Below are 20,621 nucleotides of genomic sequence, written 5' to 3'. Positions count from 1 at the left end.
AATTTGCGAGGGTGGTACACCAGTACGGGGGGAGCCAAAGTGCCACCTGATGTTAGCATCTGCCACGGTTCCTGCAAAAGAAAAGCGTGCTGGTTCCAGTGAAAAGACTGGGCGCAAGTCAGTGGGGCCTCCCCTGCCAAGTATGGGAGTGTTTTGGTCCGCTGTTACTTCTAAAATCTCTGCATCCGAAAGTTCCTCTGAAGGTGAAACTTTCTTTTTTAGAAGATTTGCGAAGAATCGGTTGTTTACCGGCTGATGTGTTTTGACGTCCTTCTGCTGGTTCTGCTGAAGGTAAGGCGGGGCACAGGAAAGTCTAGGGCGCTGTGTTTGATAGACCTTCAGCCCCAACTTTTGAGGTGGGTGTGCACAACGTTTCCTACGGACCGGTCCTCCTCTCTTTTTTGGATGCAAAACGCGTGTGGGGGCCTGAGCTGGTTTGTTTACCCTATCGGCTCTCGCAGCCCTTATCAGAGGGTCGAACACCCCCGGGTCAGGAGGAGCCGCTTCAGTTGAAACCGCTAGGGTCGCTCCCCTTAGCGCGTCCACCTCTAGAGGGAGTGCCCCGAGTTGAGCTTCTCCACCATCTGGGGGGGGAGGATGGAGGGTCGGCGCCACTATAAGGCGGTTTACGTCCAAATTTATCTGAGCTGACAAATCATCTGCCGGTGCTGCCGGTCCACTGACTTCCACGTCCACCTGAAGATTAGGGCTTCGAGCCCTTGGGCGTGATAAACACCGAAGGTCGGTGGAAGGTAGCTTGTCACCCGGCGCCCTCTCTTCACCCCCCCGACCCACCAGTCCCTCCTCACCTGCAGCACACGGTGCTTCCTCTCCTCCGAGGGGGAACTCCGCACTCGGTTCAAGCGGCGGGGGGTGACCGGTGGCCGAGGGGGACTTCTCAGTTGGCTGGGGGCAGGCAAGAAGACAAGCTGGGGGGCTAGCAGATGGTGAAGGCATCCGGGCGTCCAGCCGGCGTGCTCCCGAGTCTTGGTGCGCCGATGCAGAAGGTCTGGATGCAGTGAAGACCGGCCTTGTGCCGGAAAAGTCAGCCTCGGAGTCAGCCTCGGAATCCAGGTGAGACTGATTAGGCGCAAGGATCATCTTTGCTTTGGCGCTCCGCAGTCGGGGACCCTGTGTCTCAGTTTGCAGTGATGTTGACACCGAGTAAGTGGCCGAGATCAAGCCGCCAGTCAAAGACTTTTTGGTCACCGCAGCAGCGGACACTAGGGACACTCGGGGAGTGCGGCTTTTTCTGCTAGCAGGCCGCCCTGCCCTAGCTGCCATAGACTGCAGAGACTGCCACTCTGCAGCCGCTCCGCGGCCGCTCCGCGGGAAAGAGGGGTTTTGTATGAAAGTCCAACCCTCTCTCAGTAGTAAGCACTGAAAACAGACTCCAACACAGAAATTAGCAGGAGCTCGTAGAACACTGCAGAGACTGCCACTCTGCAGCCACTCCGCGGCCGCTCCGCGGGAAAGAGGGGTTTTGTATGAAAGTCCAACCCTCTCTCAGTAGTAAGCACTGAAAACAGACTCCAACACAGAAATTAGCAGGAGCTCGTAGAACACTGCAGAGACTGCCACTCTGCAGCCACTCCGCGGCCGCTCCGCGGGAAAGAGGGGTTTTGTATGAAAGTCCAACCCTCTCTCAGTAGTAAGCACTGAAAACAGACTCCAACACAGAAATTAGCAGGAGCTCGTAGAACACTGCAGAGACTGCCACTCTGCAGCCACTCCCACATACATTTTGTTTTTTTTGCAAATGAATGCAGAAAGGAATTTTTTTCCCTCCAGATACACCAATACATATATTTATGTGTAAAAACGGAATACTGCGAGTCCTACTTATGTTGCAGCATCTTTTCTCCTCGGTGTTATCAGTCTAAAACGCCACCATGCATTGTGGATGCCCTTTCGTGAACCACCGTGCCCCCTACATTGAGGCTTACCTTTTTTCCTTACCCTACTCTCAAGCAGTATCCCGTTCTTAGCACTTGACAAATGTATTAGGAACTGGTCTGGTGACTTGATGTGGCCAGCGCTGTACCACTAACCTGCAAACGCATATCTTTTATCAGCAGCCAGGCCTTTCATGTGCATGTTGGAACATTTCCAGTGGAAGGACCTTGCAAAGCACCAGTTACCTTGAAAGTGAGCAACACCAAGGCCCATTTTAAAGATGTGTTTATATCCATGAAGTCTGCTAGCTTGATGTGCCCAAAATAAAGTTGCTTTATGTCCCTAATCAAAGGTTCTCAACATCATGAATAACAACGAGCTTGCGGTTTGTAACAAAAAATCTCCACAGCTGAGTTTATTATACAATGTATTGTACTGCGTGCCTTAAATCACTGAAAGTACAGTGGAGTTAAATAGATTTTTCAGGCTTGCATTATTTTGCATTCTGGGACTTGTAGTTTACCGTTTGGGGTATCAAAATTAAAGCCACTATGGTATTCTTTTTGGCTTAACGTATTTCTATACGGATTTACATGTTGTTACGCGGCTTTACTGTGCAATTTGTGTATTGTGTAAGTAAACTCTATAAGACAGTATTGTGGTAGACCTTGAAATCCAAAACTTAAATCGTAAATCGTTGTACTAAATAAAGCTTGGAAGATATGTGGCCAAATTTGCAGATTGGGTTAAAATCCCAGCTTCACTGTTTAGCCAAAGTGTGATCCTGTTCAATTATTTAATCACACTCTGACTTAACTGCAAAAATTGGAGTCCTTATTTCAGGTAATGTGAACCTAACCACGCTATTTGAAAAACATGACACCCTTGCAATGGGACCTATTTTATGAGTGGGAATAAAATAGGGTACACTTGTGTTTCTCTGTAGGTGGACCCCAAAGCAGTCGCCCATAATTTCACTATTGGTGCACTGGCCCTCCCTCAGTCCTATATCACTTGATTTGACAGGCACATATATAGTTTTAGCAGCAAATCAGTGGTACACTAACTGTAGCAGAGCCAACATTAATTTTGCAGCTCTATGCAGTGTGTTTCAGGTATTTTGTGAGCTGTCTGGTGCAATAGTTAATCTGCACTCCAGGTTATTTAGGTACTTGTTTGTGTGGTTGTCTGTGGGTCTGTCAGAGTGGTGCTTAAGCAGTGTGGTGAGTTGTGTAGGGTCTGTGGTGGGTTAGTTTGGTGTTTAGGGAAATCTAGTGCATCTACGTGCATCCAGATGGGGCATGTTCCATTTTGTAAGCAGTTTTTTTTTTCCCGGTGTACCGGTTGTGTGTCGCTGTGTATTTTCAGTTGGGGTCGGAGACGGTGTGATTTTGAAGTGGCTATTGTTACCATATCTTTTCTCAAATCAATGGCCAACTTCCTGAAAGAGTGGGAATCTGTGGCTTTCAAAGCGCACTTCAAAAAGAAACAGCACACTGAAAATGGAAGCCTTTTGCTTCAGTTTATTTTTGACAGCGACTCGCCACGGAGTCATGGGCCAGACAATAGGTGGACCAGAGGAGCACCTCCCAATGGAGCCAAGGACCAGAGGAGAGGGACTCACCGGAACAGCCAAGGACCAGAGGGGAGTGACTCACCGGAAGAGCCAAGGACCAGAGGGGAGTGACTCACCGGAACAACCAAGGGACAGAGGGAAACCTAACCACAGAGCTTTTCACATAGCTTAGTTTTATTTAAGTCCGATTTTAGCTTTTGCTATTAGGTGGGGCTTATAATTAGAAAGTTTGCATTAGAGTAATGCTAGGAAGGAGAGGACATGTGATGGACACAGAATTGTAGGGTGCAGTTTAGTTATTTACAACCTATTGACTGCCCAAGGCCATTTTGGTCCTCATGCCCACTCCCACCCACTACTGGCTCCTCCCTCCCCGCTCAAAACACATCTTCCTGGGATGTCTTTGCGCTACCTCTATCAAGCAGTAACATCAAACTTTGGCCTGTCAGTTTTTTTTTTAAGTAGTCGGCTGAGAGTTTAGAGTTAATGGCTAAATTGCAGCTACAGGTTAAATACAAATTTCTTAAACTAGTGTGCCTTCAACCACTTGCTTGCACTGAGATCCTGCCTACACAAATATTTGCTAAATCAACAGTTTTGGCTTGCGTATAGGTATTTGATGGGCATATGGCAGACACTCCCCTGTCTATATAATCACACCATGTTCCATCGGTTGCATCTTATGGTCAGGTAGTCCCATTATGACAGTGCCTACACAAAAGCCACATCTGTTGTGTTTGCTAATGTTTGGGTTCAGTTGAAGTGGCTGCAGCCATGTAATTACTGGCAACTGCAAAGTGTATTGAGTTTAAGCTTGGGGTATGGACTCGCGCAAAGTAATGCATTTCTGTTTTGCTCAATTACTGTTACACACAAATATGATTATACATTAAGAAAAGAGATGCAGTAATTAAAAATTAATATTAAACTGCCCACTCTCATAGATGGATTAACTTCCTGTACTATTCACATAGGAAAATTACATGTTTACCTACTGACCATGTATAGAGCCCTATGAAGTTCACGTTTTATTGCCGTAAGTTTGAACTAGGTTTGTAATTGTATTTTTGTGTAAACGATTATTCACAGATGTAGGGTGACCAGATTTGCAAGAGGAAAAACCGGGATGACTAACAACATAAGAGGGACTACCCCATCGCAGCCCACCAACTACCGCCCCCACAACATGCCCCCACAACCACCCCCAATCATATTTCCAGCACTTCTCCTTTCTATAAACTGTATATGATCTCATTTGTGCAGTTTTGTCTGTGAATCTTGGCATGTTAATTCAAAACAAGCGTTTGCCCTAATTGATATAACATGGCTTGCCATACATTCGTTTCCAAGCCAGTCTTTGTGGCACAGTCAGTAAGTGTTCTGATTTGTACCTGCAAGGTTGGGGGTTCCAGCCAATCCTCCAACTTTAAAATTGTGAAAAAAAATCAATTTTGATTAAACCCTGGACGGGGTTTCTAAAATGAAAAAACTCCCAGGACAGAGGGTGATTTCCCCGGACTGTCCCAGGAAAACCTGGATGTCTGGTCACCCTACACACAGATGCCACTAATAAAACATGTTCTAAAAAGATGTGTGACAAATAGTATCTTGTTTCATTTGCATGCACAGTTGTATCAAAGATTTATATTTATGAATATATTGGTTTTATATTTCTGTCGTTTATTATTCCTACCAATGCATCCCCTCTCTGCCTCAACATCCTATTCCCTCCTTTTTGGATTCACCAGAGTACCACTAGTTCCTTTTTTCCTCCCTTCCGCCGCTGCTTTGATAGCTCTGGTGGTGCCTTTCGCGCTTAGAGCAGAGCAGTGAATGGAGGTATCCCTGCGCCGTCTACTTGTGCAAATAGCCCATGTGCCGCTGAGGGGCACGGATATCTGTCGGCACGCGCTGAACGCCTGCGCAGCTTGGAGGGCGCGATGGTGAAGGGTGCGTGATCAGAAAAGGGATTAGGGTGACGAGTATTTTAATGTGTCAGCGGAAGAGTGTGTAGTCTTGTGGCTGAAGAGAAGGCCGGGGGAGGGACAGGGAGCCCATCTCTGGCAGCTGATTGGGGCGAAAGGCGCGACGTGTTCCCTCTGAGATGGGGCATGTAAGGTGAGATGTACCACCCCCTGTAGCAGTAGCAGCAGCTTCAGCTGCAGAGGGCACAGTGAACGAATCCGCTGCTCTTTGCCTTCGTTTTTGCTACTGCGCAGGTTGATTTCTTCTGTTTATGTTATGCCGGGATGTAATGTCATCTGCGTCTCGTGGGAAGCGCTGGACTGTGCAATCTCACAGCGGCGTCGGCTTCTTGCACAGCCCGCCATAGAACACGACCCTTGCCCTAGTTTAGGGGAGTGGGCGCGGGGTAGTTCAGACACATGCGCATTCCACTGCGTGGCTTCTTTGCTCAGACTGTCAATGTGCATTTTCTCTACTCCGCATTGGGAAGACGGGGCTCCCCACTGTGTACGCTCAGCTGAGACTGCACCGGGTGCAATCATATTTTGAACTCTACCCACCTATCCCACACAGTTCCCCAACCTGCATGTTTGTGGCAGTAAAATATGGTTTACCAGTCATTTCAATAGCATTCTAGTAATCCGTTTCGAGAGGAGAAAGGGCTGAGTTTATCCTGCCCATAGCCCCGCAGGCTAATGACCCCTATAAGTGAAAAGGTCACTTTGTTATTAAGTTTCAGTGACCAGCTGGCGTAAAAGTAAGATGCTTCTAAGAGAATAAACCAAAATCGCATTCTTCCCCTCCCCCTTTACCTCTAAATGAACCGGAGCTTTAGAAAAGGAACTCTCCTTGCATAGACCGCCCCAAGCAAATACACACCCCACTTGAGTTCACTTGCCGTGCTTGATCGTCCAGAGTCTTCTTGCTAGCCCAACTAGAACTACTCCCCTCCCCCTTTCCTGGCAGGCGCTAATGTTGCCCGCCCCTTGTTTTCTCATGTGGTAATTTGCCCATTGGGTCGGTTTAAAGGACTGTTCTCTTTTTGTTTTTTTTAGACTGATGGAATACGTCTCCCCGCTGGTTGTAAAGAAACACAAATAGATCGCCACACTAGCAGCAACAGCACAGCGTGGCACGTGGAGGAGACTGGCAACATGGGAGAGGGACGTGAGCGACGTGCCGACCAGATAAACCAGCTGACATGGAGGATTTCTACCAGCCCGACGATGTTTTAAATTCCGTGCAAGAGGCACAACCACAGAAGCACATGCTCATTCAGTCGCAGGGGCCGGGACGGGCCCTGCACCTGGCCCTCGGTGCACAGTGCTCAAGCATGGGGGTGGAAAGTTATGCTGGCCACGTGGAGGCAGCCCAGTTGCCCTGTGACCGTCTTCCAGCCGGACACCGCCTTGCCACCTATCGCCCAAATACATGGAGTTGTGGTGTGGCCGTTGGCAGTGGCGGGCACATGGCGGCTGACATGTTGCTCCCTGGGGGTTCAGAGGTAACTTTGTCAGGCTTGACGCATTTGAAGGATCCCCACCAAAGAACCGGGGATCAGCCTTTTCTGGTGAACGCGCACGCTGCTATTATGAGCCAGAAAGATGGCAGGGAGCGTACGAGGAGGTATAGTGTGAATCAGGGTGTTACCAGCACAGGGGACAACCACCTTTTGCCCCAGCATCCACTGGTTAACTTGCCTGGCCGAACCGATGGCATGAATGCATTTTCTTTAAAGAGAAAGAACATGGACTTTTATCCTGGAATTCACAATAGCTTGGGCCAAGGTGGTGGCTTGGATCCTTGCGCTTCCCATGAGGCCAAGAGAATTAGATTGGGACCGAAGAACAACCTAGAACCTCAGGGAAACCCAGAGATGCCACTCCTTCCTGGGCACATGATGACCAGAAACCTCAGGCTGTCAGTGGACAACCCCAAGGCGATCGCCGTGGACTATATTGTCCCGTGCCTAAACTACTATGGCATCTGTGTGAAGGACAATTTCTTAGGGGAGAGCTTCGGGAGCAAAGTCTTGGAAGAAGTGGAAGTTCTGAACCAGAGCGGCAAGTTTCGGGATGGGCAGCTTGTAAGCCAGCGGACTATACCATCTAAGAGCATCCGGGGGGATCAGATTGCCTGGGTGGAAGGCAAGGAGCCTGGGTGCGAAAACATTGGCCTGCTTATGACGAAGATTGATGAAGTCATCATGCACTGCTCCAGCAGGCTTGGCCAATACGTGATCAATGGGAGAACGAAGGTAAGATGATGTTTGAGGGACCAGATCACTGAGAGGGTGGTGGCGGGGGGGGGTGCAGGGCAAGTATTGTCAAAGGAGAGGCCAGCCCATGGCCATGTAGTGGGGTGGAGGAAGGAGAAGCAGACTGGGTGCAAACCAACAAGTGATAGTCGAATCTCAGTCCAGTTTTCCCTGGTCCTTTCTGGGTTTGGGAGCCCTGCATATGAGCAGAGGATTGATTGCCAATTGCATTTTGTGTTGGCTACTGGTGTATGCGTTTAACATTACAGATCACTATAGCCCTGACTACCTCTCTCTGAAGACCTCCAAAAGCAGAATCTCTCCTCGCCAGAGGGCTTTACTTGCTAGCTTTGTCAGTCCTAGCATTCCTTAGATTCTGTGACAAGTTCAAAGCAATGCACATATGTGACAAAAGTGTGGGGCTGTTTGAAGGTAGGGGCACACTCTTGGGTATAAAGGTCATGGCAGTATGCAGAGACTACCAGTAGCTTTTACTGGGAGCAGTATGTGGATGAGGTTTGGATTCCAACTTGTGAAGCTAGTGGTAAATCTTAACACTGTGCCAGTGTCTTAATGCTGCCCCTTTGCAATAGTTCTGTAGTAGTAGAGGATGGAAGCAATTTTCTCCCGAGCCCTCTGTATCCAGGTCATCGTTTCTCTAAACGTTCTTAAGGAAAGTGCAAAGCTGGAGCCAAGGGTCTGCCTCCAGTACTTGTGCTTAAAGTACATTTCAACAAGCATTGGCAATACACAAAGCTTTGAATATTGTATAGGCAGGGGATCAGCATTTCCAGGCACTGAATGGTGCTACCCGAGCATTCAATGGTAACAGGTGGCAAAAGGTGTTAGTACAGGGCGTTTTATGGTAATCCCTAGCAAATGACTATATTATAGCTATACAAGAGCCAAACTGCTGGCTTTATCAATGCGTATTTTTAGGAGGGCTTCAGTGTAAGGAACACATCTAAGGTAACACATATTTCTAATAAACTTAAATGTCTGAAGGCACACTTGATTAAGACACTTTTATTACAGGAAAAGCTTGTGTATAGCTGCGATTATGCCTTTACCTTTCACAAGGCTGATCAGAAAGCAGAGCTAGCACAGCAATCCCAGTGGGATGTGGATGGGAATAGCCATAGGGAGTAGCACAGATAAGGGCAGTCAATGGGTAGGCAAACAACTAACCACCCACAGGCTGTGGCCCCCATCCCATTTTCTACACTTCCTATGATGATAGTTTGTACTTGTAATCCGCACTTAAGGTGCCACCTAATGGCCTAAACCAGAAATGAGTTGTCCATCATGCATTGCTTAATGTGTGAAGTATTGTGGGCAATGTTATGAAACCTGTGGCATTTTCTCACGCAGGTTGGTCACTGCAGACCTGGACACATGTTAACGAGCCAGTAAAGGGAAATAATGCCAGTGATCTAAATCTATTAAGAGATAATAAAATGTAATGCTCTTCCTTCGTGTTACACTTTCTTTTGAAAGACACACACCCTCTAGCTTTTGTTTCAGTGCCGACATGTTTGCCAGTTCACACCGGACTGTCCATAACATCAGTTATCTCCCCACCAGAACTGTAAACATCCACTTAATATCTGTATACTTTATGATCTGAAAAGCACCGACCAAACCCCCAACTGTCACTCTACGTTTCGTATACAACTGTACGTAATCATTTGTGTACTTCGTCTTAGTGTACTGGGGTTAAGTGCGGGGCATGGCCAATGTTCCTCTCAATATTATGGTACGATGTTATGGCACGATATACCAGGTCAATTTTTACTTTGATATTATTTTATTGTAGGATGTTTGAATCAGGCAACATCTAATTCCGGGGAGCTTTTCACCCACCCCAAACCAGGCGTGCACATTTCTCCTTTGTTCAATAAAGTTATGTTTATGAATCTGGGTCCCCCATGTAATGACATTGATTCCTTACACCTTCCTTTTGATCACTCCCTGCAGGATTATTTCCCCTATAGATCATTTGCATATGTATTTCTTTTGGCTTTATCTCAGAAATGTGGGCACCCTCTTAAAGGTTAGTTCAGTCCCCTCTCTAGGAACAGGGGGGCTTTAGTCAGCAAGATGGAACCAGCTTTCCTCCACAACCTGTTTCTATTTCTTCCACTGAAGAAGACCCAGGCTTTAGTCCTTCTAATCCTCAATTGCAGGCCAATAATCCAAAAGGAGAGCAATCTATTCCTTCTCATTCCTGGTTTAAATTATTCTTTCTCTCCTCTTCATCAGTCAGTAAGTGAGTCTGTCAGTGTCCCCCCAAGTAAGTGTGTGTTGAATCCTTTATGGAACAGTAACCCCTCCTTTTTTAGTTGTGTGTATGAGATTAGACAGTGTTCCAAAAGTGATATCACAGTAGACCTACCCATCTACAGACATTGGGCATATAAATTAAGAGGGTAGTCTGATGGGAGTAACTTCTAAACCCAGTTTCCCTCCAATTCAATGTGCTGCCATTTAAGAGATTTCTTGCATTAAATATTACCACGTTGAATTTGTAATTTCCAGACATATGACTACTTTACTAATGGGCTCACCAGATTTCTCTCTGGTGCGAATCAAACACAATTTTCATCACAATAGTACAAATGGTTACTGAATTATAGATGTTTCCATTTATCTCACTTGAGTATTTATATTCAAATGATTTTCCCTTCTCAAAGCAAAAGGCTCATCCCTACGGATGCTATGAGATCTAATTCACAGGAGCGCACCATTTCTGTGCCTCCATAATACAAATTCGCTTAATTTGCATAATTAAAAATCTCATTAGAACAATAATTTTTAAATCACTAAATGGAACATCTCAGAACGCTTTACAAAAATGATTATTTTGCTGTGACATTCAGTTCCAGAATTATGGGCGACATGGTACGTTTTATGTAACTTTTCTTTCTCTCTTTATACTTATTCGTCAATAAGAGATCATCTGTTGTCCCCACTGTTAATGCACAGCAGCAAGTATTTATGAAGCGGGCCTGGATTTAGTAATGTTTATGACTTGTCCTGCCCCTCATGGATAGTTCCCGGGTATGTTAGATTGTCAGATAACACTTAATTTTCAGGTTTTAAGATGGCTTCTTTCATGTGAGGCCTGGGAGATAAAAATCTCAGATTAGGCAATACAGATCCGCTGGCCACGCTGAACCCCCCCACCCCATTCGCTGTTCCTTATCTTAAGCCCACCCCACCATACACTGATGCAACCAATAAAAACGCGAGCTCAGGAATATGTCAGTTTATTAATTGCACTGGCTTATCAACTCCCATCAAAGGTCCCGATTTTCTTCTCTGTAGGTTTCATAACCATTTTAACCTGATTTCTGTAAAGCAAATAAACCTACACTGCAGTAGAACATACAAATCCTTTTCTTGGTCATTTTATAGTTGCTATGATTTTTCCTGCGCTTAAGCAGTTCTCCATTTTAATAATGGTTGCCGTATATTATTATTGTACTTGAGATGTTTCTCTCGGGAGTTTTGTCAGTTATATTTTGATTACAGAGGACTGCAACCTTTGCGCAGACCGCGGCTTACGTGTTTGTTTTTAAAGTGACTCCTTGCTCTGCATCTTTTCTTTGAATGAGATTTCCCTACGGTATGCAGTTCTGTGTTGATGCACCCGTCAAACAGAAACAGACTTTACTACATGAGTTTATTTAGACACCATTGCTATACAGCAGATGAAGGGGACCCTCAAACATTTGCTGTGGGGCCAAACTGTTTGTTTAGTCGTTGATCTGGGGCTGAACAGATCAATGGCCACCACCAGGCAAGTAAGATTAGTGATACATGAAAGGATGCCATTTTCAATTTCAGGGAGTTGTGAACGTTTTTCCAAAATGAGTAATTGTTGGAAATGACCTATACCAAAATACACAGTAGTTTGAGGCACTAACTAACACTCACCAAAAACGTGATGATATCAAAATTTCAGGGTTGGACAACTTCAGAGACTTTAAAAAAAATATATATTGTAATACCATTAATTCGAATGCAAATTGGGCTAGTACCATGCATATGCGGAAATAACGACGATTGGGTGGCAATACTTTGGCATTTGAGGCTCTGCTTGGCATATGATGGTAGCACGTGCACATGAGACTGTACAGTACTTCAAGCATGTTAACGGTCTGAGCTGTCCGGGTGGATCGTTCGGAAGTGAAGGTCTCACTTCTCATATGGGGCAAGCCTGCCGTTTGCAAGTTCGAAACCCATTTCAGGGCAGGCGTAATTTTGCAACCTTAAAAAAAAGGAAAGGATGAGTGCCATAGAACTCGGTGATACCTATTTACAGAGATTTTTAACTGGAGGGATCTAAATGAAGCACTATGTAAGAGCACACATTATAGCATAGCATGAAGCATACATTGGAATTGGATGGTATTACAGTAGCATTTGAAGCAGCATACTATATTTTGAAACTAAAAGATGCATGCGAGACATTTACTAGCATTGAATGGCATTGCCAGGGCATGTAAGATTTGCTGGCAAACAATGGTAGAATTTGAACATGTAATGCAGAATCTTTAAAATAAAAAGGATACCAGCGTACCAAAACGCCCCAAATAAATTCTACTCAAAAACCAAACCATTGTTTGTCAGTGGCTATTTTTTATTTTGTCTTCTCTCACATGGATCACATACCACTTTAGTACTCGTGACTGTGGCAAACTGACCTGCCTTCACATTGAAGTCCAAGTTGGGTTCCATGTAATAATGTCCCTGCAAAAATGTCTACTGACAAAAAAGTCGCTATTTTTTGCGGAGACATTATTACATTGAACTTGCGGGGGACAGCCGTCTAACCCCCGTCCCCATACATGTCACTCTATGTAATGTCGCCAATGGCTTTTCCCGTCGACATTATCTATGGGGACATTACCCGATACCCCAAGTTGATGGTAAAATGTCACTACAAAAGTTCAGTGGAGAAGCTCTAAACTCGTCAGCAGGTGCTTTGGCAGCTTAATCGCTGAGGCGCCTGACTCTGCAGCAGAGGTAGAGCAAATGTGAGGAAAGGGTAGTCGCAACAGATGGTCTTAATGGCAGCAAGTGTCCTGCACGCCATATAATGGGTATGCCAACCTGCATTGATTATTCATCAACATTGTACAGTGAAACCCAAAAGTTATGTCAATTAAATAAAGGAACAAAGAGGCGTTGCAGGCAAAGCCACCCCGGTTTTGCGCTCTAATGGGGTTGGTCCTTTGCCTGTTAGCATATAGCACTAGAAAGGTCAAAATACTAAAGAGTGTGGCATGACGAGGGTGCGAACGTGGCTTTGGGAAGGAGATGGATTAGCGTCTCGCAGTCACAGGTCTCAAAGCTGTGTTGGCTGCACCATCCTTGTAGATGTTTCTCAGAAATCTGGAGAGAAGTGTTGCTCGTGAGGTGCACTATAATGCAGCACAGAGAAAGGGGTGGGGCAGTGCTTTGAGAGGGTTGAGAAATCACAGGGAGGCTTTAGCAAAATGGTGTCCTAGATGTAGTGTATGCAGTTTAGGAAAGGGTTGCCTGTACCAAGCAAAACAGAACCTGGGTTAAGTGGGTGGAGCAGGGTGCCAAATTCAGATTGTTGACTACAGGTAGTCCCGCCCCCACCCCCTCATTAAATGAGTAGAGGAATCTTGACCCAGACAAACAGTGCATTTCATCAGAAGACAGTGGGGAAAAAGCCATAGAATTTACAAGCATATCTAAATATGTAGCATCTTGAAACAGTCAATCTAGTCCTAGCATACAGCTGTAAAGGGTAGCACGGGAGGTAGCCACACAACTTTGAAAGACTTCATCATGGGATGTGGATGCCTGATGTTCAATCACTGCATTACCAATAGTTCAGTTCATGCACACGTCCACAGTCTTTCATCTACATTGACACTGTGCAGCTTCTCATTTAGGATACATGTATTGGCATTTTACCTCACATACTGTATGATTGCACAAACCTAGGGCTAAAAGCACCAGAAAGCCATGACTGGCTGACCATATCAAATTTCACTTGGTCCAACTTGAATCTTTCTTCTAGGCTATACATGTGTGATAACGTCACCTGTCCTTAGTCATTGTAGTCACACGTTTTACCGTGAAGCATAATGTGACTACGATTTTCATTCCCACTAAACACAATGTTCGTTACGGAAAGTAACTAGTAGTTTTTGTTTTAAGAATTACTTTATATTGAATTAATTTTAGCGTACTATGTTAGCAAAAACACTTAATCTTGCAGAGATTATGTATGTTTTATACACTTCTATATTGCTCCTGGTGCATAGGTTTCATTTAACATGCACTGTTTTTACTAGCTCTGTTGTTGGATGTCTGTTATAATTTGCCGAGTTTTGCTGCTTGCGACAATTTGCATTTCTGAACCTTGTTTCAACCTCTAGTGTTGCCACATCTTCATGAACATCTGTTGCTACATTAAAGCTATCGGTCCGGGTTATTTGAATTTGGTCTCCGGGTCAACTATGCCTAGCACATTCTACAAGTTCCTTAAATGATTTAGGCCTCTTATGTTCTCTTGCGAGGTAAACTGAATGGTATCAGGACATAAATAAGGAAAACCTACTTTAAAAATGAAATGTTTCAGGTGCCAGTGATTGTCACACAGACCGTTCATATTCCTACCTACCCACCAGCATTTTTCTGTTGTACAGTCTATTCTTGACAGTGCCACAAGGGGCACTCCTTCTTGGCAGTCCCAGAAACAGTATTCCCAAAATGGTGATATAGTAAACATGCAAATGCATTCCTGGGCAAATGAGCGTCAAGGGTGTGCCTGAGCAGGGTTACACATTGCTGGGAGCGGTGTTGCGCCAGCTTGGGGCCTAGATGAGCCGGGTTAGCTTTACGCCAGCAGTTAACATATTTCTCTTCTCCCTTTTTTTTTCTTTTTCTTAAATTCCTCCACAAGCTAAGGTCTGGATTCACTTGGTGGCGGCACAATATTCAGGTTTCTGCTTTTGGGGATTTGAAACTACTATGGTTGTTTTCTGGCATGGTATAGAAGCAATGATTTGATCAGAGTGTGCTACAGCAAAGGGGAGTTGCCCCTTGAGGTGTAAATGACCCCCCACCCGCACACCATTGACTCCAATCTTACTTCTAATGATTAGAGCTTTGATACTGCTGGCTGAAATGTATATCTGGCCAAAACAAACAGAAGGTTACCCTCGGGTGTTTGCTTTGCAGCCCCTCATGCCAATCATTGCTCTGATGTTCCTTGAGAGGGGTCTGCCCCTCCATGTAGACGCATGCCTGTATATGGATGCCTACGCAAACCTCCTTGCCAATGTCAGAAATGCAAAGCAGGCACCACCAAGGCTGATGGGGTCCTTGTCACCGCTCGGCTCCAAGCAGCTATTCCACAAGTTATATTCTAGCTGCAGCACACTGCCTCAGTTTGCAGAGGGTGTGCCACTGTCACCCAAGCCCTGCTCCTGGGGCACTGCACATGTCTTCCGAAACCACTGTCATGCTGTTATCAGCAGTCACTGTGGTAAGACTTCACCACAGCTTACCCGCTCAAACTTTTAGCTCGGAAATCTAGAAATTTCAAATTTTCCCAGCATTTGTGAGTCTGCAGTAAGTGCTGCTGCGTTTGTGAGAGGAGACATCTTCTCCTAACATGCTCTCGTGCTGCTGTCTGCAGCTGGTTAGGGGGAAGACCAAGGGTAGCCACGGCTCGGGATCAGTGTTTGGAGACTGCCGGGCTCTGCCCCAACTAGCCCTTGCCCACTTAAAATTCCTGCATGAGAGGATGGGTGCGATTTTAACTTTAACAAAGTGACAAAGTGACAACCAATGCCTAAACCAATGGTGAAATCAGACCTCTGAAATTAATGCTAAACTGCGCGCAGGTGAACCACAAGTTGTCTAAATGGTGACAAATCCATATGTTATCATGGCACAAGATCGGTTTTCTGAAAGTGGATACCAGCTTATTAAATGGCATGAACGTTGCTGGCTGATTGTTATCGCTATTAGCACTAATATATATATAATTTATTTTTTATTTTTATAGATACGGCTACTAAAAGGTTTTGCATTAAAATATTTGTTTTAAAAACAGCCCCAAAGCAAATGTGTAGCTGGTTCTCAAGTCTGTGCAGACTTTATCACGCAGGCGCAATCGACAGGATCAAAGCTGTGGTCTCAGGCTGCCCCAAACGTGGGCGGTATAGCAGCCAGTTCCCCCCATGTTCTGTGCGTCCTGATTGGCCAAGTGTAACGTCCAGGGTGCACATTTGATAAGGTTACAATAAGGCACCCGAACATGTCACCATCTTCCAGCTCGAAAGATCCCCAATGTTGTGATAGAGCTCGAGTGATACAAAAAGTACACATGCCTCTCTCCCTCGTGCTTTTTTTTAATGACTGTTAGCCGTGGAATACGGCCTGGAATAATGGAGGAGCCAGCGTTGGATTTAACACGTCTTTCTTTATTCACCTCGTTACAGGAACTAACTTGCTCCTCCCCACTCCCTCCTCTCAACGTCACTTCTCGTGTGACGTTTTCTCCCACCGTGTCCTTCCCTTAAAGGGGACAGTCCACAGTAACAACACCCCCGGACAAATGTCCTTGCAACTATAACATTAAATTGTCTTTGTATCAACATCTTCATTTAAACATTAACTTTCAACACTCCTCCACTAACCTTGGAGGTTTCTTGATTGTTCTTTGGGGTCGTCCTTGCGACTCTTGACTGTGGTCGCCATCAACCTCTGGGGCGAGATTTGGTTGACGAAGAGCTTGTAGCTCTAGGGGGACCCACTCTTTGTCCCGAGTGTCACCTTCTTCTGGGTCTGGATCGATGGGTGGCAGCAATTCTTCTGCTCCTTTCACCACATGCTTGAATAGCGAGCTGTTCCTCGTCACTTCTTTTCCTTCGTTCGCTGTGGTTACCATTGTCCCCTTCACAGCTGTGACTTGGAGCGGCTCTGGCGAGAATAGAGGGTCTGTCTTCTTGCGTACTGCTTGTTGCACCCAAATCTCATCGCCTATGTGGAAGTCTTTAGGTTGCGCTCTTCTTCCTGATCAGTCGGTTCGCGAGCCTTTTCTTTCCTTGCTTCATCCAGCCGGGCAACTTCCGGGCCTGGTCTTGGCCTTAGCGCCGGGTTGTTTACAACCCTGGTTCTGACTCTGTACTTCACCATGAGCTCTGCTGGGGTTTTGTTGGTGGCTTCATGGGGCGTGTTCTGGTAATCCCTCAGCATTCTGCACAACGCCTGATGGGGGTCACACCCTTCGAGGCATGCTCTTTGCATGGTCTTTTTGATGGAGGCCATGAACCTTTCAGCCATGCCGTTTGCCTGAGGCCATCTCGGGGTTACCTTTTGGTGTCGAAACCCCATGTGCCTGGCAAACACGCCAAATTCATGGCCGCTGAATGGCGGTCCGTTGTCTGACTTTATCATGTCAGGGATCTCCCACTCGCTGATGACTTCATCAAACGTTGCTGCCACATGTGCGAACGCTGTGGATTTCACTCGCTTCATTCACTATGGGGAAGCGGGAGTGTTCATCAATCAGGAGCAATAGGTAGACTCCTGTTTCTGTCGGGCCATAGAAATCTGTTGCGACTCGTTCCCATGGGTGGTCCGGAATCGCTGTTACTCTGAGAGGGAGTGGTGGCTCTGGTCTGGCGGTGCATTGGCATGCTATGCAATTCCGTACCCACCGGTCAACCATATCATCCATGAATGCGAACCACATTTGGCATCGCAGTAGCCTTTTAGTGTTTTCCGCTCCTCTGTGGCCTTCGTGAGCTGTTTTGATGACTTCCGCTCGTAGCGTATTGGGGATGACTATTTTGCACCTCCTTAATAGAATGACGTCATCTTGGACCGCTAGTTCCGCCTGTACCCTTGCTAGTCTCTCAAGCTCGTCTCGACTGGCCCCTGGATGTGTCTGGACAGCTCTTCTGAAGTCTTTCCACTTGCCGTTACGTGTCAGACTGATGGCTAGGGCCATTGATGGGTCTGCCGCTGAGGCTGTGGCCACATTTTCAATGGAGATGGCCGGAGGTAGGGCATTTGCGGTAACGTAGCTGATGTATTCTGAGTCTCCATTCCTCTGGGCCGGGATGCCGACAGGGTGTCGCGAAAGATAATCTGCGGGGTTGTTCTCACCCCCCGGTCTGTGGATGATTTCGAAGTTGTATTCTTGTAGGCGTATACCCCACCGTTCGATCCTGGGGGGCATCTTAGTTCGCTGGTTGCCAAACAGAGATAGGAGAGCCTGATGATCCGTGATGAGTGTAAACTTCTTGCTGATGACAAAGTGGTGGAAATGTTCGCAGGCGCAGGCGGCTGCCAAACTCTCTTTTTCCGCTTGGGAGTAGGCCGATTCTGGGGGAGGCAAAGCTCTGCTGGCGTAGGCGACCACGTGCCGTGGGTATGTGTCCTGACCACTGGTCTGAGCGAGGATCGCGCCCAAACCCACGGGGCTGGCATCGACCACGATTTCGGTGTGCCATTCCGGGTCAAAGTATGCCAGTTTCCTGGCTTCCGCCAATGAGTGTTTGATGTCGTCGAATGCTCCTTGGCACTCCTCCGTTCAGTGGAATGGGACATCCTTCTGCAGCAAGCGTCTCAAAGGTTCTGTGATGGTCGCAAATTGTGGTATGTAGCGAGCACAGTACCCCGCCATGCCCAGGAATGATCTGATGTCCCTGGCTTTATTGGATTTTTCCAGGTGTAGGATGGTCGCAACTTTGTCAGGGTCAGGGGTCATCCCGTCGGCCGAGAAAATGTGTCTGAAAAACTAGCTTTCCCGAACCGGCATTCCTCTACATTGAGGGTTAGACCCGCTTTTTGCAATGTGCCACAGGTGGCCCTTAGTTCCTCGTCATGTTCGCGCCGAGTCTTCCCAAAGACAAGGATATCGTCGCTGTAATTTAATGTCCCTTTGATGGGTCGAATGATTTGCCGAACCGTCTCGTGGAAAATTTCTGCAGCGGAAGATATCCCAAAGTTGAGTCTTTTGTATAGAAATAGCCCTTCGTGGGATGCAAATGTGGTGATTGGTCGTGAGTCCGGGTGGAGGACCAACTGGTGGTACCCTTGATTGAGGTCCAACTTCGAAAATAGGACTGCCTTGTTTAGTTGAACTATCATGTCCTCAATTTTTGGACCAGGGTGCCGTTCTCGTTGGATGGCAGTGTTGGCCACCCTCATGTCCACACACAGCCTGAGTCGGCCACCCTCCTTCGGTACAATTACAAGGGGAGGGGGTCCGGTAGCCGGTTCAATAATGTCATCACTCAGGAGTTGATGTCATTCTTTTGAGGCGGCCTCTTGCAGATGAAATCCCACCCTCTGTGGGTGTTGTGGCACCGGGCGAATTCCTGGGTCTATGTGTAACTTGATGGGCGGGCCGTTTAGTTTGCCTAGGCAACCGCAAATGTCCGGAAATTCTTTTTATGATGTCCTCTTTCGTGAGGATGACGGGTTTGGGAGCCCCTTGACCTACGTGGCATATTTGAGCTTGTTGTGGGGTTTGCGGCTCGGCCCAGTTAATCAGATCACCTTCATGGACCAATATGTTGATCAGTCCCAGCTGTGACGCTGTCTTGTAGCTCAATAAGCACCGCCCTTTTGTCAGGCTCCTGGTAATGTGGATTACGGTAGTCGTGGCTTTGCCACCAAATGTGAGGCGTATTTTGAATGAACCGATGCAGCATAGGGGTGTGTCGGTGCCCCATTGGTATATTTTGGATGTGGTCTGAGTCAGCGAGGGCCTGTTAGGTAGCTGCTGGAATTCTTTTTCACACATGATGTTAACCGTTGCTCCGGAGTCAATTAGGAAGCAGAATTGTTGGTTGCAGATATCGACTTGTATTTTGGGTGCTTCCCGCGCCACTTCTTCGTCTAGTATGAGGTTAACAAATTTGTCGTGGTTGTGCGGGTCATATTGGCTGCCCTCATATTCTGCGTAGCCTTGAGGTGCTGTGTACGACATTTGCCTGGGCGGAGGTGGTCCATCGTACTCGTCTTGTATGTGCGGTTCTGGTTCCACTGTCTCGTATTGCTGATACTTGTCTTCGGGATACACTTCCTCCACCACCCTGACGTATCTTCGTGGTCCTTGTTGGTAAGGTCGTGTTTGGTATGGCTGATCTGATCGTTGGATTGGCCTGAATGAGGGATTGTTGGGGGAGCGAGCCGTGGGAAAAGGTCTACCTTCTCTGCATACTATTTGAAAATGTCCTTCCCTACCACAATTACCACACTTTTGAGTGAGGGCTGGGCATGCGCCTGCGTGCGGGAATGCCATCCCACATCTGTAGCATTGTCTGCATTCTTGGGGTCGCAGTGGCACCGTACCCTCCTGTCCTTTCGTTGTACTTGTTGCCGTTCGCCTGGATCGCTGCGATAAGGTCACCCTTGTCTTGTTTGGTGGCGGCCGTGCTGGACATGTGCGTTGCTTGTTTATCCACTCTCTCGAGTATCCGCGCCATCTCGCTCACCTCTTCAATAGTGATGGGTTTTTGAGCAGTTGTTTCTTCAAGGCAGGCGAGACACATCCCTCGATCACTCTCAACCGGGTGGCTTCGTCTAGCGAGAATACATCGAACTGACAATGCGCACCCTTTTTCCTGAGTCTCGTGATGAACTCGTCAACTGTTTCTTCCACGCGTTGCGTGCACTGATTGAAGATGTACCTTTCATAGTCCCTGTTGGGAGCGATGACAAGTCTTTTATTTAGAGCCGTTATGAGGCTTGCAAAATCAGTGAGTTCTGCTGGGGGAATTGTCTTAATTAATACTTTTACTTCATTTCCTGCCGCGTTGATGAACATGCTGCGCAGTCGTGGGGAAGTTTCTTCTCCAGCAGCGTCGATGAAATTATTAAAATCTTCAAGCCATTCAACCCACCTTGCCCCTTTGT

At 46.8% G+C, this 20,621-nt stretch overlaps 1 protein-coding gene across 6 annotated transcripts in view; it reads left to right on the top strand.

Moving 5' to 3' along the window:
• Window positions 1-20,621, top strand: part of EGLN2 (egl-9 family hypoxia inducible factor 2) — a 233,482-nt gene that overhangs the window by 9,336 nt on the left and 203,525 nt on the right. For 3 of the 6 annotated variants that reach the window (XM_069644450.1, XM_069644451.1, XM_069644445.1), the window contains exon 2: window positions 6,493-7,694. In XM_069644450.1, coding sequence (XP_069500551.1) covers window positions 6,639-7,694 — 1,056 coding nt within the window. In that variant the 5' untranslated portion in view covers window positions 6,493-6,638. Of the gene's footprint in view, window positions 1-5,299; window positions 5,423-5,504; window positions 5,591-5,621; window positions 5,692-6,492; window positions 7,695-20,621 lie in introns of those variants that run through there. The other 3 variants (XM_069644446.1, XM_069644447.1, XM_069644449.1) reach the window with 3 other exon arrangements.

This window comes from Ambystoma mexicanum, chromosome 2p (genome assembly GCF_040938575.1).
Source record: "Ambystoma mexicanum isolate Mex_15411 chromosome 2p, UKY_AmexF1_1, whole genome shotgun sequence".
In the NCBI taxonomy this organism is placed as follows: domain Eukaryota; kingdom Metazoa; phylum Chordata; class Amphibia; order Caudata; family Ambystomatidae; genus Ambystoma; species Ambystoma mexicanum.
This window is presented reverse-complemented; position numbering and strand designations above follow the sequence as displayed.